We start from the raw sequence: 22,938 nt of genomic DNA on the forward strand, positions 1-22,938 counted from the left end.
AGTAAAGCCTTTAAAGAATAACTCTACCCAACTTTAAATACCCAAAGAGTTAAAATGTAAAATATAGTTATAACTCCCTTGGATGTATTTCTCTGTAGATTCATTCCCTCGTCTTTTCATTTGTCAATGTCCCTCCCATGTGAACTTTTTATTTATACAAATGGGGTGGGGGGGCATTCACACAGGCCAAGGAGTAAGAGTAGAGAGGCGTGTGACCATTGCAGCCATTGGGACCCTAGGTATATCTAGAAAACAGTGGGAGCGTCCAAGGTAGGTACCATTCTTTTATTTTAACGCCTTGAACTACATTTAAAACAATTTTTTTAAAAAAAATAAAATATTTTGAGGATGAAGTTATCATTTAAGTCTGGTGTTTATCAACGCATGCTGGAGTAATTTTTGTGTTAAGTTGCAATGTGTATTTTGAGCCTAACTGTAGGGGAGAATAAAATCATTACTGTATCTAGAATGTATTGTCAATCAATATTCTGTAACATATACTCATGTCTGTATTACTGCACCTTTTAGAATGTATAATTATCCTGCAAAAAATAAAGGCTGCAGTAGAAAAGCTCTTTTTCAATATTAAAATACCTAGCAGTATGTGATGGCCTCACTGTGTCTGTGTAGTGTCTGCTAGAGATGTGGACTGAATAATAATACGGAAATTACGATTGTTCATACCCATCATGCTCTTTGCCTCTAACATAAACCCAGTGACCCATAAAGACAGCTTGCTTGTGTTTATTTGTCAGAAAGAACCATATATCTATTTTTATATGGCAAAAACAATTGTTGATCAAGGAGATTTGATATTGTCGTGATTGTGTTGTTTTCGAAGAGGTCATGGATGTGCTGGAGAACTGATTGATTGACCTCTCTACTTTATTAAATTGCAGGTCCAAGTTTTGATGTGTCTGGGGTTATTGTTATCCCAAATCAAGTGTTCATTTGTTTATATATTTTTTTTTGTTTGTTTTTTTTCTTCGCTCATAATAAATTCATGTTGGATTTGATGGATTTTATTTGTATTTTTTCTTCAGCTACAAATGGTTAAAGAAAATAAATAAAGTATATTTACACTACACGCAATGACGCTGCGCACATTTCCAGCCAATATGGTACAGAGTCTTGACTCCTTTTCTCCACGTATCTGTATGGGCCTTGAGGGAAATTGAGCTGAGATTTAAGAAAAAACATTTAGGCAGTTTTTCTATATGAACTGTTTCGGTGGCACCTCGTGGCTAATTGAATTCCCCCTTTGAGTCATACAGATTATCTAGTAAAAAAGGTGGTGGCTATAATACAATAAAATCTAGTTGCCATTTCCTTCAGCCCCCACCACCACCAAAACACCCCCACTCATCCACGCAAAAAAAAGCAAATTAAAAGGGGGGGGGGGGAAGACAATCTTTAATGGATTTCCCACTTCTGGCGGACATATTCAATTTTTGCGGTTACGTGTGTAAAGTGACAAAATGGTAGAGCAACATCGCGGATTTCCCTTCGCAACCCTATGGGGTGCGCATGGAAATCTGCCATGTTGCAGTAACGGGACTCGTGCATCCGCGAGTAATCGAAGACCAGAAAGTTAAATGAATATGCTCCAAAGAGTCCTTACTTGGAAGATTATTCTTGATTTCCAGAACAGATAATTTTTCCTGGTTACATTGTGTTCACATATTCCCTCTCTTCTTTTTGGGAGCTAAAAGTAGGAAAATGGTTCTAAACTTCAATTCCAACCAATATTGCTTATCCATATGTATAAGTGTCTTTTTTACATGAATAAACTCTTCTGTTAGTCTTCCATACCTCTCTCTCAGCATGTCATGTGGCTAAAGACGGAAACTTAAGAGTAATGGACTTTAGGAGAGACGTTTCATCAGGTTGACACAATGGCTGCCTTTCCTTTCCAAATTAACAAAACACACTGCTCTTTATATATTACTGAGGATACCCCAAATCAGGGGAGGACAAGGAGCCAGCAAGAGTGAGGATAACCTAATGTTACTGGTGTGTGCATAGACGTCCATAAACATTTCCTGAGACCTCAAATGAAATTAAAAATGCTACCCTGCACCCTGAGAAATGCAAACACTATCGGAGTATTCATTTTTAGAATACAAGTAATACAAATACATAGGGGAATATTCACAAAGTTGCGAGCAAAAAAAATCTGGGTTAAAATTAACGTACTAACAAGTTCTAAAAAAACAACATGGGGAATTTGCCACATAGGGGCATATTCAATTGTTGGCAGTTTCCGCCGCGGAAAAAGTATTACCGTTATTACGGTATTACTAAGCCGGATTTCTCCCTGAGCCGCGAGCTGAAATCCAGCGAGAAAAGGACCATAATAACGGTATTTACGCGCACTTTTACCGTAATGACGGTAATAGTGCGCCCGCCGCGTTACTTTAGGCAGTAACGCCAACAATTGAATATGTCCCTTAGAGTGTCATAAAAACAGCAACATGAGGAATATAAGTAATTCCACTAATGTAGCTATATTACCATTATTCTCCAAATGTACTGTATACTTATTACTTATATCTATTATAGTATAAAGTTTCTGATGTTTTGGGCAAAGAATATTTTGCATTATCAGATCTTTGTGGGTTTTGTTGTTGGGCTGATATTACAGGAAATCATTGAATTTTGAACATTGATTTCTCCAAAAGCTGCTTGGGATTCGGGAGCCCGAAAACTAACACTTGTAACACTCATTTACTGGGCAGTAAAGTTTGTACTCTCTCCAAGTTGTAGAAGTTTCTATTCCACATACATGTCTTCATAAGTCTTCTCCGTTCTGTTGAACAACGCTACTATGCCATTCTCTTTTCTGACCATGGTTGCAGCTCTGTCAGTTTCAATGACTACCAGTCTTGACATACACTGTCGCTTACCTCCTGTCAGCAGTCTAAGAGGAAGAGGGGGAGGGATTTATTTCTCCTACTAAATTGCTTTGTTCTACTGAAGTTAAGTGATAGTTTCCTTGGCTGCATTTATCTTTGTGTATTGATACAAAATGTCTACATTACGATTCTGGTAAATTTGAAAAAGTTTTATTGCTTTTTATGCTATGCAGTTAGCAGCATTAAACACGGTTTTCAAATAAGCAATAATTTATTTGTCTAATTTCTTGATGTATTTAAGCAGAGGTCTTGATATTGGGGATATGTTTAATACCTAGCTATGCACTTTAAATGTTGAAATGACTCTTCTTCAGTTTCAAATGTCTCTAGATTTAAGCAGCAGTTCCTTGAAAAAAGAGATGTATTTTTTTTTTTTTATGATCAAAGTGACAGGATGTAAGATGGAGCTTTGGTAATTATCATTACCGTTTTGTATCTTAGAACTGAAAACTACATAATACCAGCTTGAAGTGTCTACCATGGCAACCACAGTCATATGGCACATGATGTTAGTGAGCAGAGATGCCTTTGGATGATCCTTTTGTTCTCTAGAAAAGTATTCCCCCTCCTTCTCTTCCCACACTTGACCTGCTGATAGCTGTGTTGTGTGTGACTGACAGTCTTCCCTCCAGAGAGATTTTGAAAGGGAGATAACGGTTTGTTAGAGGACCGCTAAGAGAAATTGCAAGTTAGTTGTTGTTTAAAGAAAAATAAGACTATATGTAGTATCTCTGTTTTAAAATTCCTGAACTACCTTGGATGTCTGCTTTATTCCTGTGTAGCCTGAATAAATGGTACATTTAACGGGATGTAGATAAGCCACTTAAGCCTGTGTTGCAAATATATATATATATATATATTTTATTATTTTCTTTAGCTCCCTGGGGTTTTGACGGCAATCATTTTTTCCCGATTTTTGTGCATCTTGGTCCTCCTGATCACTCTTATCAGCCCCACACACAGACACTCACACTCCACTTTTCATAGTCTCCTACAATCCCTGTTCTCACAGAAACACACTAGCTAGGAAGCCCTGCTTTATAGCCTTACCCATAGCAACCTGGCATGACTTTGCTCTTATTTTCAGCACTCTGTGATGGGCAACTGGAGGCCCCCCCCAGCTATTGTCAGATATGTTTGTTATAACTTGTTTAAAATGCCCTCTGATATGTTATTAGATATAAATGTCTCTTTCTTTGATGAAATATATTGTTTTAAATTATTACTGAGATAAAGGGTGCTGTGTAGCCCTTTTGAGGGTGAGAGGGCCACACCACGCTGGGTTAACTGTACTAGATAAATACCAGTATCTAACTACGAGTTACTGCAACTTTTCTGCACCATTGTTCATAAATGTACCCCAAAATGTCTTTGCTTTACTACAAGCTACTAGTGATTGGTTCTGTTAAGCTTACATTGTTCATACCAATACAATGCAGCCATACTTATCTTATCCTGTATGTAGCACTGATGAAAATATTGTCTGTGGTTTTTTTAATTTTCTTACCTGTTTTCTTCAGTCTCTTTATTTCTGTCATTGATTTTCTGTAGATTTGTTATTTTGATGTCTAGTTGCTGCATCTTTCCTCTCAGTTCTTCTTTCTCTTGCAATAACATTTCTGCTCTATTTTTCGTATGCAATTTTCATTAACCCTAAGTCCTCTGTTTTTAACAGCATCTCCGTTCTAACCCCCCTTCCCCCCCACCAAAACGCAGACACAAACATTTACCACCTTTCCTAGGTATTTTCTATCCCTGTCCTAGATAACAGAAATTCACAGAAGTGTGCAAAGTGTATGCAATTGTATTGACTGTAACACCGAAGCCAGTTCAGGGAGCCTTTGGTGAATGTCATCCCTTTAACATTATGCATTACACATAAATAGAGCGATTATTTGGGGAGAGAGGTGATTGGATAATAGAGGCTTCCATAATAGTTCTGGAAAATGCCAGGACTGCTGGTAAAACACCTAGATATGGGAGCTCATATCTTCGTTCTATGCTGTATTGTGCACACGTGCTGAAATCAACACTTTTCTCTGGTGGCGCATTGATTAATATGCAATTGAAACAGCCTGATCATACCTGCTGAAGATGAAGTCTTTACACTACATACTTGTCTGTGAAATCTCAAATGAGCCAGTGTCTGGTAATATATTGTAAGATATCAGTTTGCACTTATTTATTCTTAATGGCTGACCAAGGGAGGAAAGGAAATAAATGTCTAATGGGGCACCTAGCATTCTAGCATTTAGTTCAAAGGCATGTTTACTCCTAAATTTGTCTCTGCGTCACCATAGCCCCGCGTCCCCACTATGAAAGGCTGAAATTCACGGCATTGAATAGCGGGGCGTGGCTTAATGACAGGAATAAGCCCCACCTCCTCCATTCAATGCTGTGAATTTCGGCGACTGCTTTGCCTACTCCTCCAGGAGTCCAGGAGGACTCCCCGAAATTCTTCCTGTGAATTCTGGGAGAGTAGGCAAGTATGGGATTACCCTTTTTAGTTTGCCTTATTCAATTAGAATTTAGATAATCCTACACTGAGTGTACTACTGGATCGTGTATGTGTGGGTGTGTGTATGTAATATATATATATATATATATATATATATATATATATATATATATATATATATATATATATATATATATATATATATATATTAGCATTACCCTACATTGAGTACGCTATTGAAGAGCTACATTGTTCTACATTTGAGTCCAATACTGGCGAGTTGGTTCCCTTTCATTTTATTTGTATGTAGAAGTTATATGAGTTTCTAATTCCTTTTTTCTTTAGTCTATTCTTGTGAAATATAATTTCTGACTACAGGCCTGCCAGAGCTGTTTCTCTCATTTTCTCCAGTTTCTTATCTGTGTCCTTGAGATGATCTCTTACATCAGTGTCCATGGTTTTCTCATTTACAACTTTATACCTAGATCTTGTAAATGACCTTGTACTGCATGGGTTTTAGGGAAAATACAAAAAGTATCTGGTATTATTCCTTTTGTCACTGTATGCTACTTCTGGTTCCTCATTTACTGTTGCAAGATAACTTACTCTATGCTGCATCATAACTTCTGTACTCTAATTTATAATTTGGTCTTCTACCTTTTTTATTCAGTCTTTGCTCAGCATCCTGTAGGTAGTTGCTGAGTTTACTCCACTACCTCCCTTGCCACCTCTCTCCCTTACCCCTCTTCATTACTGCGTTCTTGCGCCTTTATCACTCCCTAACATAGCACCCCTATACCCTTCATCCTTCTCTCTTACGTAGTCTCCTCTTAACACCTTCTTCCCTTTCCACATACCATGCCTCCTCGCTCATGTCCTATACCCATACTCTCCCCCTGCCATACTCTGCATTCTATACCCAACATACCCTTGTGCACCTGTAATCCTGCCAATCTCATCACATTTCCCCACTTCCCAATCTCCTGTTCTCCTCCTGTGTTGGATCCATCTGCAATAAATTGCCTGCTGTCCATGTCCTCTTTATATCCAAATCTCTTAACCTCCTTGCCATCACCGAAACCTGGCTCTCCTCCTTTGACACAGCTTCCCATTCTGCTATGTTCTATGAGGGCCTTTCCTTCACTCATACCATCGGGCCTGGTGATTGCCATTGTGACGGCATGGGTATTCTCCTATCCACCACTTGCATCCCTCCTGAGCTTTTTCTTACGTTCTTCTCATTTGATGTCCACTCCAACCGTCTCTATAACTTTATTATTAATTTTTATTTATAGGGCGCCACTAGGTATCCGTAGCGCCGTACAGGGACAGACAGAAACACGATACAGGGTGAGACAGCACAGTACAGTTAACAGAAATCACAGTAACTCAGAAGCTCAATGAACAGCTAGATTAGAGGTGAGAGCCCCCAGCGGGGTAGAGACAGGGGCCGGAGGACCTCGCGGAGGAGACAAGGAGCTGGAGAGCAGAGTTAAGGTGGTGGAGAACAGAAGGAGAGGAGGCCCTGCTCGGAGGAGCGTAAAATCTAAGGGGAGGGTAGGACGGACAGAGACACAATGGTAGGAGGAGGGAATGGGGATGACGGAGGCAGGGACGGAGGGGGGGGAGAGGAGAATGAAAAGGAGGGAAGTAGGAGGGGGACAGGAGAGGGAGGGGGGTAGGGGGAGACTGGGAGGAGGTCAATGGGTGGGGGACTGAAGGGCTTTAAGGAAGAGGTGGGTTTTTAAGGCCCGTTTGAAGCTGGACAAGTTGGGGGAAGTTCTGATGGAGCGGGGGAGCTGGTTCCAGTGGAGGGGGGCAGTGCGGGAGAAGTCTTGGATGCGAGCATGGGAGGAGGTAACCAGGGGGGAAGAGAGGCGGCGGTCGTTAGCCGAACGAAGAGGGCGGGATGGAGCGTGAATGGAGATGAGGTTGGAGATGTAGGGAGCAGTGGAGTTGGAGAGGGCCTTAAAAGTAAGAGTGAGGAGCTTGAACACGATTCTGTAGGGGATGGGGAGCCAGTGGAGGGATTGGTTAGAGGGGGGAGACAGAAGAGGAGCGGCGAGAAAGGAAAATGAGCCGAGCAGCTGCATTGAGTACAGAGCGAAGGGGAGCGAGATGAGAGCGGGGGAGGCCAGTAAGGAGGAGGTTACAGTAGTCCAAGCGGGAGATAATAAGAGAGTGGACAAGGGCTTTGGTGGCATCTTGGGAGAGGAAGGGCCAAATGCGTGCGATGTTGCGCAGCTGGAAGCGGCAGGATTTGGCGAGAGAGAGGATGTGAGGGACAAAGGAGAGAGAGGAGTCCAGGGTGACGCCGAGGCAGCGAAGTTGAGAAACAGGGGAAATAGAGGGGTTGAGAGCGGTGATAGAAAGGTCGGAAGGGCAGGGGGAGTGAGTGGGGGGAAAGACAATAAGTTCGGTTTTTGTGAGATTGAGTTTGAGGAATCTAGAGGACATCCAGGAGGTGATGGCGGAGAGGCAGGCGGACACCCTGGAGAGGAGGGAGGGAGAGAGATCGGGAGAGGAAAGGTAGAGTTGGGTGTCGTCCGCATAGAGGTGGTACTTGAGACCAAAGGAGCTGATGAGTTCACCGAGGGAAGAGGTGTAAAGGGAGAACAGTAGGGGTCCGAGAACAGAGCCTTGGGGAACCCCTACTGGAAGAGAGGAGGGGGGGGAGATAGATCCGGAGGTGGAGACGGAGAAGGTACGGCCAGCAAGGTAAGAGGTGAACCAGGACAGGGCGGAGCCGGAGAGGCCAAAGGATTGAAAGGTGTGGAGCAAGAGCGGGTGGTCAACGGTGTCGAAGGCCGCTGAGAGATCCAAGAGAATGAGAAGGGAGAAGTGGCCCCTAGCTTTGGCGGAGAGGAGATCGTTGGTGACTATGGCCAGGGCAGTTTCGGTGGAGTGGAGGGGGCGGAAGCCAGATTGGAGAGGATCGAGAAGGGAGTGATCAGAGAGGTAGGTGGAGAGGCGGCTGCAGACGAGCCTCTCAAGTATTTTGGAGGCAAAAGGGAGAAGAGAGATGGGGCGATAGTTGGAGAGAGAGGTGGGGTCAAGATGAGGTTTCTTAAGAATGGGGGATACAAGAGCGTGTTTGAAGGAGGAGAGGAAGATGCCGGTGGAGAGGGAGAGGTTGAAGAGGTGGGAGCAGGTGGCGGGGGAAAGGGAGCGAAGGAGGTGGGAGGGGATGGGGTCCAGGGGACAGGAAGACGGAGGAGAGGATGAGATGAGAGAGTGGACTTCTTCTCCCGTAGTGGGGCGGAAGGAGAAGAGGGAGTGGTGGCGAGAGGGAGGGTGGGTGGGGGCGGGCGGGTGAGGGGAGGAGGAGATTTTGAGACGGATGGCCTCGATTTTAGAGGAGAAGAAGGAGGCAAAGTCAGTGGCGGTCAGAGAGGAGGGGAGAGGAGGGGCGGGGGGGGGAGAGGAGGGTGCGGAAGACGGTGAAGAGGCGGCGGGGGTTGGAGGACTGGGAGGAGATAAGGGATTTAAAGAAAGATTGTTTGGCGAGAGAGAGAGCGGAGCCTATTCATCTTCGTGTTGCTGCCATTTACCACCCTCCTGGTCCCGCCTCCCAATTCCTTGATAACTTTGCGGCCTGGCTCCCGCACTTCCTTTCATCTGACCTACTCTCCACTTTTGTGTGTTTGTTCCTTTTAGGATAACCCCACCCTTTCAAGCACCTGCTATAGCCTATAAATTGATTGAGCAGATTCCACTTCTGTATTTGTCTGAGAGGCATGTTGGTGTCAGAAGCTGAGAGGGGGTACTGGCGCTGAATTCCTGTTTGGAGGCTTCTGAAGTACCTCTTTGGTAAGTTAGCTCTCAATTTAAAAACACATATGTATTGCCCAAATATATTGGACTCTCACTGTTTAGAGTTAGGACCACCCTATTGGCAAAAGCGCCCTGGAGTGGCGGGTGGCTTTAACATACATTTGCAAATGTGTGCAACGAAGACTTTTGCATTTTGAGCTACAGTAGAAATGGCAGGTCTTATCCTGGCTATAGCAGTGTGCTGGGGGAAACTTTTGTGTGTTTGTTCCTTTTAGGATAACCCCACCATTTCAAGCACCTGCTATAGCCTATAAATTAATTGAGCAGCTTCCACTTATGTACTACTCTCCATCATCCTAGGCGACTTTAACATCCCCACTAATAATCTCTCTTACCTAGGCTCCACCAAACCTCTTGCTCTCTCCTCATCTTTTGGCCTTTCACAGTGGACCTCCTCCACCCATTGTGACGGCCATTCCCTTGACCTTGTCTTCCCCCACCTTTTGCTCTCATTCTGACTTCTGCATATCTCCCTTCCCTCTCTCTGACCATCTTATCCTCTTCTTCGTCTCCTCATTGCCCACTTCCCTCACCTAAACACACTCTCACTTGGCGTAACCATCTTTCCCTCCTCCCTTGAATTCCCCCCTCCCCTTAACCACTGTGACCTGCCCTCATCTGGCGACCTCCCTTTACAAAAGCTCCCTCTTCTGCCCTTGATGCCACCTCTGTTTCCTTTTGCTGTTCCAATCTCAAACCCTGGTACTTTAAGATAACACACTTCCTCAAAAAGTGTTGTCACACTGCTGAAATCTTGTTCCCTGGCTGATTTTCTTCACTTCAAGTTCATACTTTCTCCTGCAGCTTTGTCTTCTCCCTAGCCAAACAGTAATTTTCAAGTATCTCATATTTGTTCAGTCATCCTACCCCCTATGCCTCTTTGCCACTTTCGACTCCTTACTCTCCCCTCCTCCTCATCTCCTTCCACCTGCCATCACTTCCATTGACTTTGCCACCTTGTTTACCTCCATAATCTAAACCCTTCAAAAATAAAATGATATCTCCTACTCTCACTTATCTCATAACCCCCCCTTCCCCATTGCCATCTAACTACCTTCCTTTATGCTGCTTACACCTCACCACGGGTGATGAAGTCCACTCTCTACTTGTCCTATTCTCCCTTAACCTGCCCCCTTGATCCTATTCTTTCCTGTCTCCTTCGAACCCTCTCACCTACTGCCTGCTTTCATCTTGCCCACATCTTCAACTTATCCTTCTCCACTGATATCTTCCTTCCATCCTTCAAAAAAACGCTTGCATCTCACCCTTTTAAAAGTAAAAAAAAATAATAATTTTGACTCGACCGCCCTCTCTCTCTGCTCCCTTTCTGCTTTATATTCCTTGAATGGCTAGTCTATAATAGTCTCACTAGCTACTCTCCGACAGCTCCATCCTCTATCTTTCCCAATCTAGATTCTGCCCTCTCCACTCCACTAACACCGCCCTTGCAAAAGTAACCAATGATCTTCTCTCTGCCAAATCCAAAGGCAACTACTCCCTCCTCATCCTCTTGCTATACACCCTTCGCACCATTAGCCTTTCTGACAGTGTTCTCTCTTGGTTCACCTCCTATCTAACAGCACTATTGGTAATACCAAAATCTCCTCCATTGCCCATGCTTGCTGCCTAGGTGTCAACCTTGACTCCTCCGTCTCCTCCAGCACCATATCTAATCCTTCTCCCAATCCTGACTCTTTCATCTCCACAATATTACTCTTATCCAACCCTTCCTCTCCACTGATGTCCCCAAAACTCTCATCCATTCTCTGATCATTTCCTGCCTCGACTATTGCAACCTTTTCCTAACTGGACTCCCCTGCTCCTGTCTCGCTCCTCTTCTGTCCATTCTCAATGCTGCAGCAAGACTAATCTTCCTCTCTTGCCATCTACCTCTGTCTCCACTCTGTCAAGCTCTCCACTGGCTCCCCCTCTGCTTTAGAATCCTCTTCAAGCTCCTCTCACCTACAAAGCCCTTTTTTTTTAACTCCATAGCTCTTCACATCTCCATTCATACTTCATCTTGCCCTCTACAGTCGGCCAACGACCGCCGTCTCACCTCTCATCTGGTTACTATTAGGACTCTGCCCTTGTTTGTGTCTGGCTGCAGTACCTCTATGCCACCAGTGCTGCTGTTCTACCATTGAACACTTCCCCTCACTGGCAGGTGTTAATTTTCTGTTTCTTGTTAATTACCACACTTGTGTCATTATTTTTGCCTGTTCCTCCCCATACACCTTGCTGGTCACTGTTTGTTTTTCCCTTGGACTATCTATTTCTACATTCTGTACCTGTGAAATCCTTGCTCCTGCCTGTACCATTGTTCAGTGAAGTTATTTGTACCTGCTGTTGAGTAACCAGTTACTACTCACCTCTACCCAGTCACCTAGATGTTTACCTGAGAACGGTCTTGTGCTTTGGGCATGCTGCAAACTTACAGTTCCTGTGAATTCCTGGTCCTTGCTGTTAATCACTGTTCAGCTAAATTACCTATACCTGCTGTGTTGTATTCATTACCATTTACTTGTTATCTAACCACTCCCAGATGTTTGGTTATATACCCAGCTTTACCTGGTCTGTGTTACCTTGCATTACCTGGATTGAGTTCTCGCTGCAATAAAGTTTATGTTGTCATCATACTCCTGTCTCCATTACTGTCAATACAAGGATCTAGTTTTTGGAACGGAATTGTAACCGTTATCAAATCTCACTCCCGCATTCAGGAATTCTCCCGTGCTGCCCCCCTTTATTTAACGACCTCCCTCATCCTATCAGGCTTTCCCCTAGGCTGCAAAACTTCAAACAATCCCTCAAAACACACCAGTTCAGAATGTATTACTTTATATCATTTTTATAACCTTTTAAATCAGAAAATGAAAATAAATGACTGACAAAATTATTTCCAACCTAGACTCCATATATTGCGAAACAAGCCTTTGGTCAAAATGATTGCAGTCATCCGCTTCCTGTAGCCATGCCTGCACCACTAATCACAGTTTGGCACACTCTTCTTGTGCAAAATGCTCCAGATCTCCCAGATGTTTTCAGATCTCTCCCCATATGTTCTGAGGGATCTGGACTCATTGCTGACTACTTCAGAATAGTGGACAAAAGAAGGGGGGGGGGTTATGATTCGCTCAAGGGATTGGACTATCCTCATCTACATATACACTTAACACAAATAATGAGTATATCCTGAGCGGGTGGTCTCCCAAGTAAACATTGAGTCAAAAACCATATGGTGAGATAAGTCACCTAAACAGATTGGTTCTTTGAGGCACCCCAGTCCACTAAAAGTAAAAGTTAGAGCAATTTTATTAAATATTATCGTTAAAAAGGTGTTGTCTGACCAGATCTCAGAAATTGGTGAATAATTTTAAAAACATGTCAAAAGATATGAAAGAATAAGTGCAAATAGAAGTAAAAACAAAAGAAAACAGGCCCACGAAGGAAAGCCGGTGAGGATGATGTATAACTTTTTTTTCTCCCAGTTGGTCCTACTGTCTCACCGCCCCTCCCTTTAGAATGTAAGCCCTCGTGGGCAGGGTCCTCTCTACCTATTGTCCCACTTCTGTCTCCTGTCCCTCGTATGTCCCGTCACGTCTTTTGCTGCACTCTGAGTAATGCTATGGGGACTCGCACACACTCATCTGTGCTGCTGACATGTACTGCCTCATCTTTTTGTTACTTGCTTCTGTATCCGGTGCTACGGAATCTGTGGCGCCTTATAAATAAATAACTATTAATCTTAGTATAGGGATTATATTATCCCAATCCCAGTGATGGTTAATATTGCATGATGTCCTTACAGATTCCTATTTGCATAACACAGTATGTCATAACAAATGTGATCTAAATTAGTATTCCTTGATGTCATGTGTGGTTGGTATTAAAATAACGTGGTGTATTGTCCTTTTTAATGTAACTGTTTTCAGTTTTATGATATTTTACGATACAGGATCCACTAGATAGTGGTAGCATATAGCTTTACTTATCGCCCCTTGAATAAGCGCTGTATGTAATTTTACCCTCCTCCCCTCATATGTTCTGCCCTGTTTCATTGTTCTATCTATGAGCCCATGATATCAGTCCTGTTTAATAAAAATAAAGTAATGTCATAATTTCTTGTGCAGTAGCAGACGCAGCTACTTGCCGCTCGCCGGCATTTTCAGTTACGGGTTTGTCACGTCACTCGAAAGACGTACGTTTCGTCGTTTAGGCTTAGTCATGGGAATTACTTCAGAATAGTCCAGTATCTTGTCTTGAACCTGCTGAAAGACCCATGACATTTGACGGGAGACAAAACTTTCTGACACTAGGTTCCACGTTGCACTCCAGAATGGCCTGGTAATCACCAGGTTTTGTTACGCCATGCACACATCCAAGACACACAGTGCCAGATGCAGCACAGCAATCCCCAAAATTCACTGAACCTTCTCCATGTTTGGCTATAGGGATGGTGCTCTTTTCCTTTAAAGCTTCAGTTTTTACATTCTGTAAAGATAGGGATGACTTGCTTTACCAACAGGCTCTAATTTGGTCTCATCTGGACATTCGCTCAGAAGGAATTTGGCTTGTTCATGTGTGTTTTGGCAAAGTCCAGATGGGCCGCCTTATTTATCTCTCTCAGCAGTGGGGCCCCCCTACCATATAACACCCTTTCATTGAGTTGACGGATGCTGGGAGTTGAAACTGCTGTACTTGTGCCTTAAGATCTACTTGAATCTATTTGGCAGTTCACCCAAGGTGCTTCTCCCCCATTCAAACGACCCTGCACAGTAATCTTTGATAATGTTTTCTCTTGTGGCCATGTCCAGTGAGGTTGGCTATAGTGCCATGAAACTTAAACCTCCTTACGTATGGTTAAAACGGGAACATCGAGGTCTCTGAAGATTGGTTTGGAGCCTTGAGATTGTCAAGGCTACAATATTCTGTCTGACCTTGCCAGGCAAATTATCTGGCTTTCCTTTCTCTATGCTCATTGCATACACACAGTGACCGAAAAGAGGAGGATGCGTCCTTTTCTCTATTCAAGCTCATTTAATGAGCAATTTTTATATTGCAGAAATGTGGTACTCACCACAGGTGAGTTTATTTCCAAAGTGAAGGAGAATCACCTGCTTGAAATCTATTTATTTCTAACTGCTTCTGAAAGGTGCCAATAATTGTGTCCGACCTAGATAAGGAGTTCTACGTGGAATAAGCTGCGACATTTTTTTTCTGCTTTTTGTGTTTTTAGTCCACTACAAACTAAAAAAATAATATACATATATGGATACTAAAATATATATATATATTTTTTTTTCTTTCTTTTGTTTTCAAAATTTCTAGGCGAAATGGTGCATTATTAGAAAAAAATGCAATATCTTTGGCCATGACTGTTTAGTAAAATGTATAAACTATGGGCTGATTTTCCTTTATCGATGATTGCTATTGAGTAATTTCTCATTGGCTTGCACTATTTCCTTTGTTTGTGCCCTTTCTTTTAATTTAGATTCTACTTGAGTTCACAAAGTCTCTGAATCTGAGAAAAAAATCTTGCATTAATAGGTACTAAAAGTATGCAGATTTCTAATCACGTTCGCAAGGTGTTCTGGGTCCAATAGAAGAACATACAATATGTGCAGAGCTAAATCACAAAACAGAAAGGTAAGCATTGGTTTGCAAAGCCTCCATATGTTTGTAAGGAGATGTTTTTTAGCACCGTGCCTTCGAGGACCATATAACTCTGCAGAGAACATTTAACATGTAGTAAAATTGAAGACCTAGGTTTGACTTTCATACAGACAAGCATTTCCTTCTAGATTCTGTCTATATCAGCAAAACTGTAGGCTTATGCCAAAAGTTCCTTGGCCTTTTCTATAGTCTAGTCTCTGCTCTTTACAGCCTAGAGATATGTGTAAAGGGAAAGATAAATTGATAATAAGTTCCTATTATGTCATTGTCAATATTCTGCAAATGTCAAGAATCCGTTATGATCACCTGATTAGGGCAGTTCATTATTACCTGCCATAGTGTGTGTGTGTGTGTGTGTATGTATGTGTGATTGAAGTTTGTAGGTTGGGGGGTTCTTGGCAATGGAGCAAACCCCCCGCCAGTGCACCCCTGATTTTCCCCTGCCCAACTCTCCCATGTGACTCTTCTCCTCCACTCCCAGATTGACTTCTGTTTTACTAGACAACTTTGGCTAGTTTGCAAATCTGTGAGTGCGTTATTTATGTAAAATCAGTTAAATTATTTGTATCCAGGAGCTTAAAAATGGAATACTCCTTATGCCTTCAGCAACTGTTCTGCCTCATACAAACTGCACAGTGCTGCTCTGCGGCTGCAGAAGATCGTTTTACTAATTGTCCTTCTAGAAATGTAGCCTTGAACTAATTTTAAATAGATGTTTGATTTGCTTTGAATTGGTGTTGGTCTGTGCATGAACATCCATTAATAAAACAAAAACTCTGCATTTGATCTGTCTTTTAAAAAATGTACAGACATTCTAGGTAACAAATAAAAGTCAATAATTCCTTTTATCCATCCATGTATGTACTGCTATGTGCAGCCCTGACTGGACAGTTCCGCTCGTCACTTTCAGAGTATAAGCATACATTTGTCTCTTTGCTATGAGCGCATTTAAAACCAGCAATCTGATTGGGGAAAAACAATCAGGTGTGTATCACATAAATCACTGTGCTAGAAGAATAATCTTGGTATTTTCCATTTTTCCCTTGTTTTTTCCTTCAGGCTGAGATTAACAATATATTATTCTGGACCACCATGGCATCCACATTCTCGTGGTTCATGAAGTAGTGAGCAGAGGCGCTTTGGAACGACCCTTTGATCTCTCTGCACTGTGACATTCTCTTTCTCCCTCCTTTGCTTTTACATGACATGCTCAAAGCTGTGAGCTTCTGTCTGTGTAGCAGACACACCATATTTGTGCCTGGCAGCCCTTTTTGTTTGCCAAGCAGACAGCTTTTGAAAAAGAGATAATGATTTCTTGGAGTATAGTTAAGAAAAATGACTATCGGATGCATGCTTAAAAAGTGAAGAGAATCCGGAGAGAGCAGCTTTTCACACCGCTTTCTGCGGTTGTGTGTTTGTCAGTATGTGGCACCAGGCTTCATGTGTTAATATTCTGCCAGTGTTTGCTCTAAGTGTGTCATGTTTTTGACGTGCGGTCTTAGACTGTGCAGTAGGATTGCAGGCTGCTCCCTAAAGCTTTAGGTCTGATACCACTTGCGTGTCTCAGTAGGGTTCAGACAGCTTTTGTTTTTGTGATCAGAGGCTGATCTACAAGAAGTGGGAGGGTGGAAAAGTGTGAGACATTGACAAGATGAGTTGAGAAACAGTCTGTGCTACCTGATTTGTTTTTTTTTCCCCCTACGTTCTTTCTATTTTTTCCTTTCAGTCTCTGTGGCCTGCCAGTTCAAACCAACGGATTCTGCTCAGTAACATATAGATTTCTTCAGATCTCCAATTTATTTTGATTTATTTAATTTATGACCTTTGAACTCAGGTATGGGCAAACAAATATGTGAATATATTCACCATACATTCGTGTCTTATTTTGCATGTAATGATATCAAACAGTGGCTAATGGTAATCAATCTAACAAGTGTCCAGCAGTGGCTGAACTACACATCCCACTGTGCTCTGTCAGACGGTTGTTTGATGGTCATGATGGAAAGTCAACAATCCTGAACCAAACCATACCCTTCTTTACTTTGTTTTTTCGTTAGACAATGTCAAACAACTTTGAATTTTTAGTTTTATTCTTGTGAAGTCTTCTTCCTAAATAATATACATTAGAACTTTCCTGTACCCCGACAGATCAGATTGAAAGCCCTAAAGTAGGAGAAATATGAGCATAAGTGCAGATACTGCAGTACCACTTGTGGCCAAAAGATGGCGACACAGAACCGGTCATTTTTGTAGTGCTTGTTTCTTAATTGGAGACTTTACCTTCAGAGAATTCTGTTGTCCAGGCAGATATGTTTATTTTATTGCTCTTGGGTACAGTAGATAAGCTTAAGTCTGTGTGCATTGGACACAACTGTATTTATACAGCAGATCTAATGTTTTAACTAAAGACAATAAAATGAAACACAATGCGTGGACAAAAATCTTTCAAGATAGATTTCCCCTTTAAACACTTGCAGTTAGTCGCTGTCTATTTTAGGTCAAGATGAATATACACAATACAATTTTCTTTTTTTTCTTTTAGTATTCATATGTTTCTGTTACAATGATTTGCATGATATTAAACACACCAGTTTTCATTGTAGAAATCCCCTGCATGAAACTCCTGCTTTTGCCCCAGATGTCTCTTTGTAGTTCCAGGTGGAACTGTTATTTAACTACAGCATTATTGATAAACAGATTGCAAGAATGCATTTGATTTTGTAAATGTATTAAATCCTGGGAATGCACCAAGTAATCACTTAGAAAAATAATTAGCTGAGATGCTTGGTTTGTAAAGTCTTACATCATGTAAACGCTTTAAGCACATTGAGAGAGTAACTTTTGTTGTACATAGATGTTGAAGTCAGATCATATACATCTATACCATTGTCCATACATAACTATGGAGGATAGTACAGAGTTACTCAAGGTTGCACCAATATGTAAGAGAGGTAGACCAAGATTGTTGTGCCCAGTGGCCTAAGCGGAAATGTAGTCATGGTAGAATGAAAAATGTAATTGAATGTTCGGGGGCTGCCTAGAAGCATTAGGTAATTTTAATAGGTTTAATTTCATGTTTGCCCAAAGTTTTAGATGCTTTTTAATACTATTTAGTCAAATACAAAGATATAGTGATGCAAAGCTATCTACTCTTAAACCCCTCTCCTGGTTTTTCGGAAGCCGACTTCCGGTTTGCAATCGCAACTGAAAGAGGTCCCGGCTGCGGTGACCCTTCTGAGTGGTGCCAGCGATTCGACAGGAGCCCATCTTCTCCCCTCCCCCCCCCACCCTCGCGTCTGAGGAGAGCCGATTGTGGGGTCAGAAAAAGAATGCCACACTGGTGAGTCACGGTTTTTGGGAGCTCTGTCCAGCAGTCCAGCCAATCCTTGGAAATTCGGGGTCACCCATCCCCAAAAACCTGAACTGGTTCCCTGGGCAGTAAAGAATTTACTGTGCTCCAGACGGTACCACGGAAACTTGTGCTTCCACACCGCTCGACCTGTCACCGCCCTCGCCTGTCATTTTTAAAAATGACTGTGGGGGCGGAGAACTTCTCCCTGACATACAAAGGCTGCTTGTGGAGGTGTGGAGCGGCGGAGGTGAGAAGGGGCCTGTCTGAGAGGGTATCTACCCAGCCATGGTTCCATATTCTCTATTCGGAGCTGTTGGATCCCCTAAAATTATAGCAGCCAGAAAGTTTGTGTTAACCTGCTTCCAGCTTAATAACAGAGGCAGTATTAAGGCTCTCTGAGACCCCATCCCCCACACAGCTCAGGCGATCGGATAAAGGAGATACTCATCTTGCCGCATGTAAACTATGGAATAACTCTGCAGGGTCCCTGTACCCTCATCATCCCCAGTCCTTATACAATCTGTATAAATGCTAGTTAAGAGCGTTTGAATACTCTAACAGTTTAGTGTTTGGCACTCCTTCTTTCTGGATAGTCCTCCTCTTTCCCTCATTTGTCTGTTCTTCAACTCAGACCATTGTCGGTTCAGCTATCGGTGTAATGGCCCCTAAAAAGTTGAAGGGTAGTACTTCTGCGTCACCGGTTAAATTTATCAAGCCCCAAAATATCTCTCCCAGTACAGGATACGCCAAGAAAGATAGACCAGCTGGTAGTGCTGTAGCTGCACAAGTAGTGGAGAAGCGAAAAGAACTTACTGCCGGCAACCAGTCAGAAGAGGGGGACTCTGAAGGTCCCCTCACGATTAAGTCTATGCAGAATATGTTGGCCCTATTTAAAACCGAAATTTTGTCTGAAATGAAAGCGTCCATGAAAGAGTTACACCAAGAAGTCATTAAGTTGGGCGGACGCACCAGCCATATTGAGGATAAAATGGAAGAGCTGGCGGCCTTGCACAATAACCTTATAACAGAACATGAAAAATTGTGGGATGAAGTTTATTCGCATCGGGATAAATTTACAGAGATGGAAGACAGATCAAGGAGAAACAATATCGGGATCAGAGGTATTCCAGAAACAGTCGCTCCTTCTGAGTTGCTCTCATTTGCTACGGAGTTGTTTCACAAGCTCCTACCTAAAGCAACGGAGCAAGACCTGATGTTGGATCGTATCCATAGGCTTCCTAAGCCGAGTTCAGCCCCAGAGAATGTACCTAGAGACACTCTCATGAGGATTCGCTTTTTCCCGATAAAGGAGCGGATTTTAGGAGCGGCTAGAATGGAGGATAATGCTGATCATTTACAGAACCTCCAGATCTTTCAGGACTTTTCATTTGCTACTTTAGCCAAGAGGAGATCGTTTCAAGGTATAACCAAGGCTCTGAGAGACCGGGACATTACATATAAATGGGGTTTCCCCGTCAAGCTATTTATACGACGAGATAATGTTACTCATGTCGTTTCCTCAGTAGCCAAAGGATTGGCTTTATTGAAGTCCTGGGATATTTCGGTGCCTGAGCCGATTCCTACGTCAAGCCTACGCCTTAGACAAGAATGGTTAAAGTAAATGGAAGATGCTTAAAGATCCTGCTGTTTTCAGTCTTATGCACCTGGACAATAGGCTTCAGTTTAAGTTCTGCTATCCTGTATTAGGACCTCCCGCATCACCTTGGTCTTATTGTGTTGGGAGAAGGAGGAGACAAGAGTGGCAGTCTTACCCCAAGATGCAGAAGTGGACTTTTTTTCATTATGCGGTCTCCCTACTGTTCGTGTGTGTGTTTTTCTTTCTCCCTACAGGCCCTGAATGAAACACGAGAAGGTCAACAGGTTGCAGGACTGTGGATGGCGCAAGAACTGGAGGTTCTAAGTTTTCATATACCAAGCGGTGATGTTAATATAACACTTGCTATACATGGGGTTTTCTAGTTTTTCTGACTAGAGTTAGAGTTAATCCGTTTAAGATTAATCTATGTTGGTATTTAACGGGTCTGGTCGGTGTTGGGGGTCGAGTGGTCTCTTTTTTGCGTCCCAAGGCGCCCTCCATATGTACATGCTGCTGGTGTTTTTTCTTTCACCTACCAGCAAATACTCTAACCCTCTATTTATTTAGGGTTAATTTGTTGGTTTTTTTTCCCCATGTTTCCTGTTTTTTTTTTAACTTCTTTTTTCTCTTTGCCCAGGGTACACATTAATACAAACAGTTGGTCTTTTGTGCTGTCACAGTACGAAGTTTAATACTAACTGATTTATATCAAATGGCAGACATTTTTGTGGAGACCCAAATGCACTGAGACCTATGCAGATATCTCGCCCACTTGTTTCTGCATTGGAGACCAATTAGGTTGTACAAATCGATTATCAAGTGGGGAGAAGTGCCGTTATGATATGATGCCGTATACCTGCTATGACTGGATCACTTATAAATAACTTCTGATATAAATTTATTTAAAGGAAATAGCACAGGGTGCTTATTTATATAATTGAACATGCACTTATTTTTGTTATTGTGTATTTTGGTAAGGGAAATCTCTAATTTCTGAGACCAGGGGAAGAAATTTGTTTCTTGTTTCTAGAGGAGATGCATTATTTCTGGAGGTATATATCTGATACAATAAGCCCTTGTGGATGGAGGTCTTTTGTGTGATGTGGGGAAATGGCTTGTTTTGGGGTTTGTACCTTTCTTTGGGAACGTGTATTCTGCAACTGTCTGAAGAAAGTATTCATTTTAATTAGACCCTTTGGGGGGTATTCAATTGTTACGGTTAACGCTCTCAAACAAGCGCTCAAAAAATCTTAGCGTTAATACGGTAATTACTCGCAGAATTTCAGCTCGCCGCTCAGGCAGCGGCGAGCTGAAATTCCGCGAGTAAACTACCGTATTAACACTTTTCGCGCGCAATATTACCGTATAAACGGTAATATTTTTTGTGCGCTCGTTTTTTTTGCGTTAACGCTAACAATTGAATACCCCCTTTGACTTGCTAGTAGAATTCCTGCCTCTGAAATAAAATACAGGAAATCACAGCAAGGTTTTAGAATATCACAGATGAGTGTAAATATTGTTAGCTTTGAATCGCATGTAAATCCATGTTTGGATAAACAGGTTACATCCTGATTCTAAAAATAGCTCCGACCTCGAGGTAGCTGGCTTACCCAGTGAGGCTGTGTTCAAATGTGTATAACAACAGCACTGTTTTGTATTAAAAGTTGTTCTTCTGATTTCATCTGACCTTCGCACTGGTACCTCCAATCAGTGTGACTGCAAATAAACATCATTTGCTTCTAAGACCTGCTTGAAAATATCTTCTATGCTGAAAATCCTGTGACCTACAGATTAGACCCAAAATCTAATCCGTTCCCGGCTGTTTCTGAGGTTTGGACCCAGCTTTTCCGGTACCACCACTCTACTTGCTACCCTGCTGCTCTGGTCACTGTGATAGGCCAGGGGGGATTCATCCACAGCAAGCCTGATCCAAGAGGTCAGGAGTACCAGCCCATGTACACCAGTACACTCGAAGCGTCAGTTACCCAGAAGAAATCCGGTACTGGATGCCGGTAAGGATTCCAGTGGTGGCAGCATTCTAAGCCCCTCCTACTGCGACAGGAGGGCACACTTGGGATAATGTAAGGGAACGATGGCAAAGTAAGCCCAGCCGGTTCCCAGCAGCAACAGACAGGGTGGCATAGGCGGTCCATCCTGTCACACCTGCCAATTTTGACGACTTGTTGTACCAAGCGGAGCTGTTTCAAGTTGTAGTATTTATCTCCTGTCTTTTGTAAATATTCCAATGCTCCTTGCCCTTCTGGTGTGTGTTACGTTTGGTTGGTGAGTAGACGCTGATCATTGTAGTCACAGATAGCCAATAGATCTGACTTGATTCCATGAAACAAGTCATAAGCACCTGGCTAATTAACCTTGGGTGCACCTGTCATATATTCCTGAAGTCTTGTAGGAAATCTTCTGTATGACAGCTGGTATGCGTCCAATAAATAAAAACATACTTGCATAGGAGATGCACAGTGACAAGGCAAATAGCAGACCGTATCTGTTATAAGAGCAGCCTGGGGCAAATTCCCTTCTGCACCCCTTACCAGCCTTTTACTATTGCTAAAAAGGAGACCATGTATTTCCACTTTGCCAAGATAGGATTGATTTCCCTAGTGAGTGTGTACACTACCCAGTACAGTATCTTGAGTCTGTAACTATTTTGATATCCATATGTATTTAAATATATCAGGTTGTTTTTTTTGTTTTGTTTTTTTTTTCTTTCCTTCTCGTGTATAATTAACTTTTTTTTATTTTTTTATCCCATTGCAAGCTTGCACAAATGTGTGCTTAGTTTGAGCCTCCCTCCCAAACTATGTGCTATGATCCCAATGGCAGAACATGTTACAAGGAGTGCATATATAGATAACAAGAAGGTGTAGTGCGGCTGTGACTGAATATTTGGAGATGTTATTTAATTAAAACAAAAAAGAAAACACTCTACAAAGGGAAATTTTAAATTGGAAGCGACTCTCTAGAGAACTAAGAAAATCCTGCGTTCTACGATTGTTTTTCTTTGCAGAAATCTTTAAGTTTAGAAATAACATCAGTAATGTACAATATCTGTCTTTTATATTGGTGCCAAGTTTCCTATATTTACATGAAG

General features: G+C 42.3%; 1 protein-coding gene across 3 annotated transcripts in view; it reads left to right on the top strand.

Moving 5' to 3' along the window:
• EIPR1 (EARP complex and GARP complex interacting protein 1) overlaps window positions 1-22,938 on the top strand; it is a 181,404-nt gene that overhangs the window by 19,364 nt on the left and 139,102 nt on the right. Inside the window, exon 1 of one of the 3 annotated variants that reach the window (XM_075201501.1) lies at window positions 14,707-14,853. The exons of the other annotated variants lie outside the window; for them this stretch is intronic. Within the exon in view, the coding sequence (XP_075057602.1) occupies window positions 14,824-14,853 (30 nt within the window). The 5' untranslated portion in view covers window positions 14,707-14,823. Of the gene's footprint in view, window positions 1-14,706; window positions 14,854-22,938 lie in introns of those variants that run through there. 3 annotated transcript variants of the gene reach the window in all.

The sequence above is a fragment of the Mixophyes fleayi genome, chromosome 3, assembly GCF_038048845.1.
Source record: "Mixophyes fleayi isolate aMixFle1 chromosome 3, aMixFle1.hap1, whole genome shotgun sequence".
NCBI lineage: Eukaryota > Metazoa > Chordata > Amphibia > Anura > Limnodynastidae > Mixophyes > Mixophyes fleayi.